This window comes from Haliotis cracherodii, unplaced genomic scaffold (assembly GCF_022045235.1).
Source record: "Haliotis cracherodii isolate W230 unplaced genomic scaffold, xgHalCrac1.p SCAF_30, whole genome shotgun sequence".
NCBI classification, from domain to species: domain Eukaryota; kingdom Metazoa; phylum Mollusca; class Gastropoda; order Lepetellida; family Haliotidae; genus Haliotis; species Haliotis cracherodii.
In genome coordinates this window covers 947428-961868 of record NW_027266287.1, presented here as the reverse complement: position 1 = coordinate 961868, position 14441 = coordinate 947428, and the positions used below count along the sequence as shown (strand labels likewise).

At 41.9% G+C, this 14441-nt stretch overlaps 1 protein-coding gene across 3 annotated transcripts in view; it reads right to left on the bottom strand.

The window, feature by feature from the left end:
• The window catches only part of LOC139477047 (70 kDa neurofilament protein-like), a 44271-nt gene that overhangs the window by 8840 nt on the left and 20990 nt on the right, over nt 1–14441 (bottom strand). For all 3 annotated transcript variants that reach the window (XM_071259609.1, XM_071259608.1, XM_071259610.1), the window contains exons 2-6: nt 10238–10424; nt 6822–6917; nt 3123–3284; nt 1837–1962; nt 188–408 (exon numbers count right to left, since the gene is read on the bottom strand). In XM_071259609.1, coding sequence (XP_071115710.1) covers nt 188–408; nt 1837–1962; nt 3123–3284; nt 6822–6917; nt 10238–10424 — 792 coding nt within the window. The remainder of the gene's footprint in view (nt 1–187; nt 409–1836; nt 1963–3122; nt 3285–6821; nt 6918–10237; nt 10425–14441) is intronic.

The window sequence follows — 14441 nt, the reverse complement described above, 5'->3', positions numbered from 1 at the left end:
GGTAACAGCTTCATCTTTATCTTCAAATCATCTTAGCTGCAATTCTCAGTATCGCCAAAAGATGCTGCCAGGATGAATACTTTATATCATGCCGGAATGTAATTTCGAGTCAGAAGACATCTCGAAGTGCTCATTGGCTCAACGAACTATTGATGATCAAAGGGACAATTCTTGAAACTTTTCTCACCTTGTTTCTTCTCCCTCCAAGAGCTTCCTGTAGGCAGCGATTTCCAGCTCAAGGGACAGTTTGGCGTCCATGAGCGTCTGAAGCTCCTGGAGGATGCTCTCCATCTCGGACCTCAGCTTGGTGATCTCCTCCTTCAGCTGGCTGGTCTCAAGGTCATGGTCATGGTCCTTCTGTTCCATCTCTCTCAGCAGCTCCTGGTACTGCTTCTCCAGCTGGCTGTTCTGTAAGTCAGAGTGTTGTTGTGTTGTACAGACAGATTGTTGTTGAGTTGTACAGCTTGTTGTTGTGTTGTACAGCTTGTTGTTGTGCTGTACAGATTGTTGTTGTGTTGTACAGACTGATTGTTGATGTGTTGTACAGATTGTTGTGTTGTACAGATTGTTGTTGTGTTGTACAGATTGTTGTTTTGTACAGACTGAGTGTTGTTGTGTTGTACAGATTGTTGTTGTGTTGTACAGATTGTTGTTGTGTTTTTCAGATTGTTGTTGTGTTGTACAGATTGTTGTTGTGTTGTACAGACTGTGTTGTTGTGTTGTACAGCCAGATTGTTGTGTTGTACAGATTGTTGTTGTTTTGTACAGACAGACTGTTGTTTTGTTGTACAGACAGACTGTTGTTTTGTTGTACAGACATATTGTTGTTGTGTTGTACAGATTGTTGTTTTGTACAGACTGAGTGTTGTTTTGTTGTACAGACAGATTGTTGTTGTGTTGTACAGATTGTTGTTGTGTTGTACAGACTGAGTGTTGTTGTGTTGTACAGACAGATTGTTGTTATGTTGTACAGATTGTTGTTGTGTTGTACAGACAGATTGTTGTTGTGTTGTACAGATTGTTGTTGTGTTGTACAGACAGATTGTTGTTATGTTGTACAGATTGTTGTTGTGTTGTACAGACAGATTGTTGTTGTGTTGTACAGATTGTTGTTGTGTTGTACAGACAGATTGTTGTTATGTTGTGTGGTGTTATACAGGCACAATGGAAGGTTACGCTAAGTTTCATTTTGAGGTAAGGTGAGGTGAGGTGAGGTGAGGTGAGGTGAGGTGAGGTGAGGTGAAATTGGGTTTAACGTCGCGTTGAAGATTATTGCACTTATATAGCGACGTGCATGCACGTGTGTGTGGCTGTTGTAACAGTTCGGACTAATAGCGAATTTAAAGTGCTAGCCCACTGAGATACCATGTCGCAGTTCAATATGAATACCCCATTCAGACACAATATACTGATTCCGAGCCGACCAGTCCTTGTTTGAGCCCCTTAATGCCGAGCACCAGGCAACGTTACAAGTACAATGTTTTAACGTATTTTGGTATGACGCGGCCGGGCATCGAACCCCGACCTTCCGCTCTCCGGGCGTACGCTCGACCACTAGACTACAGAGTATGAAACAATAATTTCATGATTCTGCTTCTGAAAGTCTCTTATAAATGGTTGATATGTAAGGTGTCTTTTAACACTCATTCACTTCAAGAACATTATCACTGAGGTACATGTTGCCATGGGAACATGTAGCACTCGTGACATCTGAAGCGCACGTAACTGTTGTACATGTACGGTCTTTGAAACACATGTGTCGACTTCTTTGGCGTGTTTCATATACTGTTCTTTTAACATGTGAACAATTCCAAAATGCACGTTAGAGCTACTTACTCTAGCCTCTAGGTCCGCAAGCCGGGCACGGGAGTCGGAGAGTTGCTTGATGTATTTCTTGGATTCCTCCTTGGCGTGTGTGACCTCCATGTTGTGTTTGGTCGCGCCGGTGCGGAACTCCTGGACCTAGATCATACAGTCACACTTTAACTAAAGTCTGTTTTAGAGTCTGTTTGTTCATAGTTTGAAGCGTTACGTCACTTTTGAATTTATGAGCAAAGATTCAAATTTAAACTTCCACCTGAACTGGTTCTGTCTTCTCAATGACATCTTACTTGAGGAAATACATTGAAGCCCCATTCCTGGTAAGACCGAGGATTAACAAATAAAGGGACATATGTTGTCTCAATAATTATACAGAGATGTTCCTGACAATAATCGCCCGAGTGAGGATTGCCTGGGAATATCTGAAGAGACATTGTCGCGTTGTCGCCCTTTTGTAAAGTTCAAAAGTATTATTCAATAAAAGTAACGAAACCCTTCCAATACTCATTAGAAATCTCTGTTAAAAGCGGAGTCCATTGTACGATCCCGACTTTATCGTAAGCATGCATCAAATAAATCACACATGTAAGACACGTGAAGTGTTCACCTGAACACATGACTATATAGTACAAATCAAATAGAGAATTGCATCGGACATTATTTTTGTGTGTTAGTGAGTGAGTTAGTTGGGTTTAACGCCGCTTTTACACAGTATTCCAGTTATATCACGGCGTGTCAGCTTAATGTGGGAGGACAGCCCGAAGTGATGGAGGTCTCAGACGTGTACCACATCGGTGAAACCCACGAGCACGGGTATGGTGCTGACAAACCTAGAAACATAATCGGGGCGAACTGGGATTCGAGCCCACAATCATAGGTTTCTGGCGTGGCCAAGGGAAGCAACTCTGCACAGTGAGGCCTTAGACGACTGGGCCATCCGTGCCCCCTCATTTTTGTGAGTGATGAGTCATATTTGGAAATGCCATAAAACGTTTCGAAAGCTTCACTGAGGCCTGTTGTAACATTGACTAAGAGTCGTATGACTTTCTTTTAAATCTTCGTTGAAAGCGCATGCTTGACTGTTTCTTACAATGAAGACAAAGGGTTCGGACTGCTAAATTATTGTTCAACATGGAGTGAAAGTTGACTATTGACAATGTGGGAATGGGTCAAAATGTCGCGTTTTGATTAATATTGTAACTTTTGGCGACAATGTCCATTCTGGGATTCCATAGTTTCGAAATTCAAGGGTCCGTACTAGCGGGGTTTCGCTGTTTAGTGTATTGCAGTATGTTAGTTACCTTGAGGTTGTAGTACGCTTCCATTTCTCCCTTGATCTGGTCACACTTGGCGTCGTACTCGTTCTGGATGTCTCTGATGGCCTGTGACAGCTCATTCTTCCAGAACTCGCGGTTCTCAGCGGTGGTGTCACGGTACGCCAGGGCTGCCAGCTCCTTCAGCTCCTATTAAGAAAAACAATGAAGATAAATGAGTGAGTGTGCTGATTATCGTCGTTTTGAACATTGCTTATATTTATATCACGGCATGTCAGCTTGCTATGGGAGGTGATGCCGATCTTAAACGTTCATTAATTTTGTGAAAACCACAAGCCCGGGTATGGAGGGCGCATCTTGGATTATACACTGTAATAACAGGATCCTGACACAGCACAGGGAGGTAACTCTGCACAGCAACTTATTGCGCCTCTGACGACTGGAACAACATGCGACGTCACTATAACTTAAATCAAACTGGTACCCAGCTCAGTATGTATTTGCGGTTTATTTGTATATCTGGACAATGGGGTAAGCACCCATTCCTTCCATGGTAGTAGCAGCCCAGACGCTTTGTTTGAATACAGCCTTCTTGAATTCAAATTTAATTTGATCAGGTCTCATTACAGGATGAATGATTCTGCCATTTCGATCATTCCAAAACCGAACAAATAGTCATTTTATAAAATTTCCATTACTTTATACACTTATTTTGAGATGTCACATTTACCGTCCGTAAAATTTCTATCAAGGGAGACAACTCCTGCAGTATAGATGGTCACGAGTCGTGATTGATGCTGTAATCTGTCTAACTGATGCAGTAACACGAAATGTATCGACTTGCACAGGGGAACGTGATCACAGACATTCAAACCATCAAGAGCTCACGTGATCTCTTTCATCGTCACTGCACGCAATCCGGATTACATAACTACATGCAAATCATGAAAATAGAAACGAAAAAACGCCTCTCGTTTATAGATTATTAATTCAATAAACGCTCTGAGAGTAATTAAACACCGGTCTGCAACATAGCATTGCTTAGCAACTCTATTGCGACCATATAGTGGGACATTCCCAGGGGGATGGATACATCAGCTTGGAGAATTTTATGGAGGAAGCATTTATACCTCCGCCATCACCTGACTTATTTACACCGCTCCACCTGGCTGAGGCCTTCACGAGGCCTCCCCCTGAGATAAGGTCACACTGACAACGTGTGAAGTGAGCCGGACAGCTTAGCAACCACCAAGTCTGTTTCGTGTCTATTGATTGCATCCTTTGGATGTAATAATTTCTCTGAACTGTGTTATTTCACAAAGAAAGAGAAATGTAGCTGACTATATTCTACTAAATATAGAAACTAAAGCTCAAAAGCATGTCCTATGAATATTCATAAGAGGATGTCGACAAGGAGCAGACCATCCCAAAAGGCCGCAGGACGTGTGGCTGAGCGTGCTTCTGGCTGCAAACAAACGGGACAATGACAGTGGGATGGTGTTGCTCGCCCGGGTGGGTGGGTGTAGATGAGGTATGCAGTGCATATAACATGTTCAAAGGATCATGTACTTGTTCACATTATTCATGTGAGCTGATTCAGCGAAATGGGTGGATGGTTTGTGTGTTTATGTCAGCATTAAGCAGTGCAGTAGTTGTCCTCGGACAATCGGTGAGGGGGAATATGCTATTGTGGAATGTTGATCACAGTAACTTAATGTGATTCAGGTACGACATCAACCTGCCATTCCAAACACTGATTAAAACGAGACTTGCGTTAATAGTTATTATTAATAATAAATAACAATAGTCCGCTTGTGATGGGCATACTGCCTTCCGCAATGCAATCTCGAAGCTCTGCATTATCATTACCTCGGTCAATGTATCCGTGTTCACTCTATATTTAATTCTCAGCTCCCTTGGGAGTATACTACCCAAGCTGCATGTGAGGCACTAGAAGGTTTATAGTCACAAAACTATCTCATCCTACTGGGTGCTCATTCACCGTTGTCTTAGGCATATTTCAAATAAAATCCCTTGCATTAGGAGACACCACAAGTGATACACATGCTTCAAGGTTTGGAAGAACCGATGCCACAGAGACAGGAGTAAAGGAGTAAAGCTGTAGAACATGGTCACCAATCCATGTCTCAGTAACCGCAGCCGACGTTGCTTAACCTTGCCTGGTTTGTGACCTGTGCGCTGTACCAAGTCTCACAGCACCGTGTTTTGTTTTACACCGTGAGATAAACCGGAATTCCGGTCAGACTTATTTAGGACATGTGTTACTTCAGGTCTTCCAGCCTTTGGGTATCGCTCGTTGGAGTCCTTTATGAAGTAATGTATGATATAATGCTTACACCAAATCTGTGTGGTATCATTCGACCTGCAATCTCTTTTTTCCATTCTGAATCGTAATGTGGTGCCAGATTGCCTGTTAGCCTTGTTCTTGTCATGACTTAAGGTCAGAGTGAGTGAGTGAGTTGGGTTTAACACCGCTTAAAACATTATTCCAGTTATATCACGACGTGTCAGCTTAATGTGGGAGGAAGGCCCGAAGTGATACAGGTCTCAGGCGTTTACATCTTCGGTGAAACCCACGAGTATGGCGCTGACAAACCTAGAAACATAATCGGGGCGAACCGGGATTCGAACCCACAATCATAGGTTTCTGGTGTACCCAGGGGACGTAGCTCTGCACAGCGAATTGCGGCGCCTTAGACGACAGGGCCAGCCGTGCCCCCACCTAAGGTCAGATGTTCCATGTTGCACTGGCACCTGCATGCACCGTAAGAAAGCCTTGAACCTTGCTACTTTCAATTTGTCCTTATTGAGTCTCCATCATATTGGAACATATTACAACCACCGAGGATGAGGAGAGATGATGCAGTGTGATGAGACAAGGCTATGAATCGACCAGGAATAAACAAGAACGGTATTTGTGTTCACTCAGCCCTCAAATATTAATGGTTTGTGGCAGCAGTGTCTGTGCGTTGTCATGGCAAATCATTCAAGCAATTGATGAAAGTTTCCACTTTTACGACTAGATGGCAGCATTCACCCAACACGTCTGAAGTGATTCATCAAACAGCTCCATGGAGAGCGATGGCGAGGCTTTAACTCTCCCGTAAAAATGGATTCTTCCGCGATACCGGAGTTAAAGATGTTTGTGATCAGAGACCGTACAGCCGGAGTGTGGAATTAAGTTCCTTGGTGTTAATACTATCACTCACAATCAGGTTCCGCGTTGGTTCGTATTTCCTAATATTATGCATTAAAGATGCCGAGTCATATGAGCTATGGCTTTAATTATTGCCAGATTCAGACAGAAATATGCGATCGCTTTTGATGTTAAATTAGATGTTATGAATTATAGAAACTCTTTTGGAAGTTTGGAAATGTTTTTGTCGGTTCCCAAAGTGAAGCAAATCCCTTGAAAATTCAGATAAGGGCATGATTTTGACACGTTTGTTTCATTTGTCCAGCATCAAAAATTATTTATTTGAAAACCTTATTTGAAAAACGCCTGCCTGTAAATAATGATACAATCCAGTGATTGATATAATGAGCACCGATCCATGCCTTCGGGAGTCGGTGACATTTTATCAATCAAGGACTGCGAGCGGTCCATTAAGTCCCTCAAACAACCAGCAGGAGTTGTTGGGAACCTAACTTACACCCTGAATCCACAAGGACTGTACTCTTGTACTCTGGGAGTATTTTACTGACCTGTTCGTGGACCTGCTTGAGGAACTCGATCTCCTCTGCCAAAGTCTGGCGTCTGTTTTCAGCCTCCATGCGAGCGAGAGTCTCGTTGTTCAGATCCTGCAATGTAAGCAAATGTGGTTACCTCATGCATTGTACACTGTGGAAATTGCATGAAAGACATCATGTTGTAATTATCGGACAACATTAGGGCAATATTAAGTTAGATCATAATCTAATATTGGTAAGAACATTACAGCCAGCTTTGCTTTGCTACAACACGGAGTAACAGGGCTTGAACAGGCAACCGTTGCATGATGGAGTGAGGTGTACGAGAGTATGAGTACGGGTCTCAGCTTTTAGCTATATTGCAGGCATATTGCGACAATTTTTGAAAGGCTGACTGAGGCCTAAAAGACATCTGATTGAAGATGTTAAACAGTTGGTGAAACCAACAAACAGACCAAGGGTCCAATCAGGGTAACGAACTCTCTGCAGTCATGACACCTTAGAACGTTTGGCTCTTTGTGTGAGTACAATCGCAATTATTTTTTACTTTTCCACATTCAAGGACTACTACTAACTTAACAAATACGATTGCTATATGGTCGTTGTTCAGTACCATGCATGGTCTGTGTGTGTGTGTGGGGGGGGAGACATTTTAATATAAAAATATAAAGTTACTTATCCAACGCGATTTGGTAGAAAATATGTAAATTAAATGCATTTCAGTAATCCTGATTCATTGCTAGGCAACCAGGCAAGTTTTATTCCGTATAATTCATATCCCCAAAATCACATATCACTGTTTGGCAAACCAGAATAAAAAACCATTATGCCTCACAGTTGAAGTGTGAATAATTGCATGGGGAAACCTGATTTTGAATAAAATGTGGCAAAGCAGAAGGTGTGTTGAAAAGATTATGTAGTGAAGAAAATACAGACGTTGTTTGAAATATAATAAGTCATGTAAAGTATATGCCATTACATGATTTTGTATATCATCATATAGGATGTTTGCTTATTGGTGAGAATATGACTTATTGCCTTGCCATTTCAACACATGGCAAGATTCGGGTGTAAGAACGTCCCCTTCAGGGGTTGTGAGAATCCATGCATGGACGACTTTCATATGAGTAGTAACGCCACAATGTAAGACTTAGGGTTAAATCAGAAGTGTTGACGTTGCAAAAACGACCAAAAGCTATTGACCTAGATGTTTGAGATCTATTGCTTGGAATAACATGCTGATCATTGTCACTTGAAGGAACACCATTCATGGTTTTCGTCTATGGTTATTCTATGAAAGGAACGTTCACATTCTTTCTAATGTGAATACTGTATATACACAAGCTTAGACCTTGTATACCTTTTCTTTGTGGTTTACAGTCATAAAATGATTTTGTTGTAGTTCTGGAAACGTAGTTCTTGACGTCCTGTTGATAGGAATGCTATCTTTTCCACATTTGTGCTTGTCATACTGTATTCAGCAAAGTGTATGGATTAAAAAGTGGTTTGTGTAGTTTTGTTTTGGGCCGATAGGGAGAGTCAAGGTCTTTGGAGAAATGATATATAAGAACCTCAAGTAACTATTCACAGCATGCACCAGCACATGATAGAATGGACATTTTTTTGTTTTTGGCCAATAGGGAGAGTCAAGGTCTTTGGAGAAATGATATATAAGACCCTCAAGTAACTATTCAAAGCATGCACCAGCACTTGATAGAATGGACATTTGTAAAACACCAGATCGCTTGTCACACCTGTCGTTCCCTAAAAATCCGTTAAAAACGTAAAAGCTGTCACATCAATTAAAATAACTGAGTATTCGTTTCTTTGGTTTAGAGTACTGAGCGCAAACGTTGAATCCCCGATGCAGTATCGATTCTTTGGGCAGATGTGTTGAAATGGCAACAGTTCATTTGGAGTCAGCTGACAACAGTCGTCACAATGTCGAGACACGAGTGAAAGGAATATTTTCTACTCGTTTCATACATAAGATGAACGGCGTGGATAACTGACATGCTGTTTGCAGTCTTGGCGCGCCATACCGAGAAAGTAGGTTCGGTTCCCAACACGGGAACAATGTGTGGCGTTCATTCTCGTCGTACCATGGTCTTAAACTATACACGCCCACTGCAACTCATAGGACAAAACAGAAGTGTACATATTTGCTTTGTGTTCTCATTCTAGCTTACACTTCGCCCATATGCATCCTACTGAGAAAATATGTTACGTTTTTGTCAATGAGATTTCTGTGGATTGGTATACGTTATATTAGTTCATGGCTGTATGTGGCGGCCATAGTGAGTTTCACGCTCTGGGACATATGCAGCGCAGGTGGTCCGTGACAAAAGGGGAAATCGATAGCGTATTGTAACATCTGGGATATGTACGTTCAATATGGCCTATACAAGTACCTGTAGTGTGTACTAGACACGGGTAATGGACACACTGAGACATAAACTAGGATTTGGGCAATCTGTGGGTCAATCCATATGTGAAATAACAAGGCATTGCTTCTTGCTCATATGCACTTACCCACGTGTTAAGGGGTTTTGTGTCATCACAAACAGACCCCTATTCCTATTCATGCATTATGCTGGAGAAATACTTAACATTAACTGATGTACCATTGTAGGGCGTACAGTTTATGTGGGATTTGTTATGCAGGATACGAATACAGTTGAAGAGGCGTGGTGTTTACCTCTCACGGATGTACCTCTCCTCGTGGCAGGGTCATATGTTCTTCATGGCAGATGATAATCCATCTAAACGGTTTTGAGATTAATGACCCATGCTTACTTCAATTCTGTTTAGGGGCGGTCGGGTAGCCTAGTGGTTAAAGCGTTCGCTCGTCACGCCGAAGACCTGGGGTCGATTCCCGACATGGGTACAATGTGTGAAGCCCATTACTGGTGTCCCCCGCCGTGATATTGCTGGAATATTGCTAAAAGCGGCGTAAAACTATACTCACTCACTCACTCAATTCTGTTTGCTCAACACTGTGTGTCAAAATATTTGTGTCTAATACAAGTCCCGTCAGTTCAGACTGTAAACATAACTACGGCGTGTCAAAGTCGTCAGCAAACTTAAGGACAGTCTTAAATCATTTAGCTGTTTGTGTCGTACAAAAAAGTCCTAATGACCAGACAAATTAACTTTCGCCACTAAGAACTCCTCTATTCGTAACAGAGGTGGTGTCCAGATAGTCTTCTGAACATGAATAGCTCTAATAGTTTGATTTAAGACAAGAAGCGATAATGATAAACGTTCACTCGTCACGCCCAAAATGGTTGATTCCCAAAATATGCACAATGAGTGATGACCAGTTTTGGTTACCCCTGTCATGATCTTGCTAGTGTACTGCGAACATTGCAGTGAGACTATATTTCTTCAGTCAAGCTTGGGACAGTATCCTATTTGAGGAAATGACTTACGATCCTGAGTCTCTCCAGTTCGTCGTTGAGTCTCTGGATGGTGGCCCTGTCTCGCTGTCGCTCCTTGTCCATGGAGTCGTTGGATCGCCTGAGCATGCTTATCTCGCTTTCCATCTCCGACATCTGCTGGTTCAGTTTGTCGATGATCTCCTTGTCTTGGACGCGCCATCTCTTGGCCTCGTCTAGTCTGCAAGGTAACAGAAGAAGGTCAGTCTAGATCTGGTAAATCAGCTTACGCTGCACTAATCTCACAGAAGAGGCCTTTGCTTTTGCATTCTCCTCCTGAGAACCATTTATGTATGGTTCATCCACACGTGTGTATTCAACACCCCATCGTACAGTAGTAGCAGTATCGGATTTATGGTTGCATCAAAACACATAGTAGTGTGACAAAGAATGCAAATAAAATACAATAGACTACGGTTATAACGAACTGGAGGGGACCACTAATTTTAGTTCGTAATAACCGTAGTTTGTTAAAAGCATACATACACCATATATACAACAAATGATCGGGGGTAAAAATAAGTTCGTTATATCCGTCAGTTCTTTATAAGCGTGTTCGTGATAAACGTAGTTTACTGTACAATGAACTTAATAAAACAATTTCACTAAAGATCCAAATGTTATTCAAGTGCAACTTTAGTTTGGATTGTGGTGTGTTAATGTATTGCACTGGATGCAAGTGTACATTGATAGCAGCAGGGTGGGTATATAATTTGTATTAATGTGCAAAAAAACACATATGCAGAACGACATAACAACGAGGCTTCAAACAGAAATACATGAAAAGGTGTTTTTTATATTAAAAAGTGATGTACATATATGGATGTGGGATTGTATTGGATCATGAACCGATTATCATATCGCGAGTGTTCAATTGTTCCAAGTAAAACGTCAATAAAACTTGACATGCATGGCACCAAAGGTATAATGATTTCATCATAAATAAGGAAATGAATGACCCGGTATTGTATTCGCTAGGCCATAAATCGAACGTGTATTGTATGATCAACTTTCGCATGCCACATAAACCATTAGAATTATTGATTGAATTTGATTACCACAAGCAAATATGAACGAAATGGTAGATAGCATTATAAAACATTTATACCTCCTGAGAACAGAATGCAGTGTGCGTGTCAAATTATATTTCTCTCAGTAAGTGAGACGTTTGAAAATATTCTTTTCCATTTGCGATTAAACTGATATTCATATCGAGCATGGCGGTTTTGGGGTAAAACCGAACCATATGATATACATGTATATGCATGGTGTGTGAGAATGATCAGTAGTTCGAAGTTTGTTCAGGATTTGCTTGTGATGATGCCATAGGTTCTTATATTAATGGTCATGGGTATGTATTGACTGAATCAGGAAGCGACAGGTGTAACTGATTGGATTGGTATGTATCCGGAAACTAGCATGTATTCACGACATCGTTGCCATTCAAATTCCAACACACGGAATGTATGTTCCACGTAACATCTTATACATTTGAATTCTTTTCATTTTTCAATGCAATGAGTTCATATACATTTGTATTCCGGTTTCACTATCGCAATGTCTGGGTCATCGTCACCTTGTACTTGACCTTTGAGAATGTACTTTAGGTTTCAGGGCAACCTACCGTTTCAACAAGTCAGACATATCGACCGACTCTGAAGAGAGGGCCTTGTGTTTGCTGTACGTGACGCCGTGTACTTAGCTCTAGCCCGCGACACTTCTCCGTAACCGACACAATGACAAGTTGACCCGTCACGTCGCAGCAAATTCACATAGCTTGGTTAATTGGAAAAATCATTTTGACTTGAACGAATAACTGGGTAAGACAGGGATGTTTAACTGTTGACTTAAGGTTTATATTACGTTGCGTAGTGAGTGAGTGAGTGAGCTGCTTTTAATAATATTCCAGTTATATCACGGCGTGTCAGCTTAATGTGGGAGGAAAGCCCGAAGTGATCCAGATCTCAGACGTTTACCACTTCGGTGAAACCCACGAGCACGGGTATGGTGCTGACAAACCTAGAAACATGATCGGGACGAAGTGGGATTCGAACCCACAATCATAGGTTTCTGACATGCCTCAACTCTGCTCAACGGGGCCTTAGACGACAGGACAACCTGTGCCGCCCCCCCCCCCCTCCCTACATTGCGCAGAACATGCATAGTTCATGCAATAAAACAACGTGACCTTGACCTCGATTTATGTGAAAACAGATTCAATTCAATTCACGATGTAAGAAACCAAATTTTCAAAACTGGTTTGGACATCGTACATTATTCACACTTGTCTACTGTGGCTTGCTGTATTCTTAAAACATGAAGGTCTGTTTGGCAATGTCGTATTCATGTATAGCTGATTGGCATAATACACTTATCACCGTATATAGGAGGGAACAAATTTCATTTACGCTGACAACTTAACGTGTGACATCGTCTGGCAGGAATGGATGTTTCACAAGTAACGCCAAGTAGCTGAGTCAATTTGTTACGGTGTATGGAAATCGTTCAAGAAATCTTCAAATTCATCACCATGGTCTAGCCAAGTTCAATTTGCCTCAGGAACGGTCTATACTTCATTTGATCTGTGTAAAGAAGCTACTGTCGTATTATTGCTTAGACTTGGCTTACGTTCAAGACATATACATGCACAAGAGGCTTAGTCGTGGGACTTGGAGATAGGATTGATTCGACATCCATCAAGCGGAAAAAAACAGTATAGATTGTCTTGTGTATTGCACTGGGATTACCTTGCCCAAGAGTCGATGGAAATATATAGTTCCAGAAATACCTCAAACGTGTTCTTTGTCGCAAGTGATGATTAAGTAATCGTTACAGTATCAGTATGGTCTGAGGTTTAAAGAAACCCTACTCAATCTTTTCTGAGGCTAGAGGTGAGGTTAAACGGGGTTTAACGTCGCGTCAAGATTATTGCACTTATATAGCGACGTGCATGCACGTGTGTGTGTGTGTGTGTGTGTGTGTGTGTGTGTGTGTGTGTGTGTGTGTGTGTGTGTGTGTGTGTGTGTGTGTGTGTGTGTGTGTGTGTGTTATAGTGCCAACCCACTGAGCCACCATTCATTTTACCATGAATACCCCACTCCGAGCCGACCAGTCCTTGTTTAGCCCTTTATTGCCGAGCGCCAGACAGGGTAACAACAAGTACCATCTTTTAACGTTCTTGGTATGACGCGGCCGGGGATCGAACCTCTGTATCACTAGACCACGGAGGCGGTCCTCCCGAGGATAGAAGCCAAAACTTATATATATATTTCAACACTGACTTCATCTCTAATGCGGCGCCATTGTGTCAGACGCTGCTCCAATCGTTGATACATCCTAACACGGGATTCCGATAGCAATCTATAGTGTCTGAAGGTATTATAATAAAAAATGTAGGGAAATTTATGACAGCCACGAGTTTCTTTGGAATGTGCTGTTTGGGTAGTTTAACCACCTTTGACTTCTTGTGTTGAATTAAATTTACAATGTCTCGATTGGAATGAACATTAAAATATATAACTCGTCGTCACAAAAAATGTACTTGTGTTTGGATATAATTCCAAGCTGTGCATACACTCTCATTACTGATAACGCGAGTGACACTTGACATATATCCCTTTTCCATGAGATGTAATCAACTACCCACCGCAAAGCTGACAATGGCTATCACGACGTGTTTACTGTGTCAACATCTTGTTACGGCGGCGATCAAGAACAGATCTACGACAGATAGTGTTAAAGGACATGGTCTTCAAATTTGGGGGACGTCCCAGTTTTATTGACCCAAGGCGAACAAAACAACTGGTTTGTAATCCACAAGCGATGGTCTGTTTATCAATAATGACCACCACACCGTGCCATCTCTCATTTATGAAGATGACCATCAGGCTTGAACAGAATACACTGCATTTGGAGAACGAAGGCTATTTGAGGTGAGGTGAAATGGGGATTGACGTCGCGTACACGGTTGCATTTTTATAGCGACGTGCATGCACGTTTGTGTGTGTATGGCTGCTTGTTCTAGTCCGATTTTATAGTGTAAGCTAACTAGGATACCATGCCGCAGTTTAACAAGAACACCCACTCAGATACAGGATACTGACTCCGAGCCGACCAGTCCTTGTTTTAGCCCCTTAATGCCGAGCGCCAGACAGGTTAACACCAAGTACAATCTTTTATCGTCTTTTGGTATGACGCG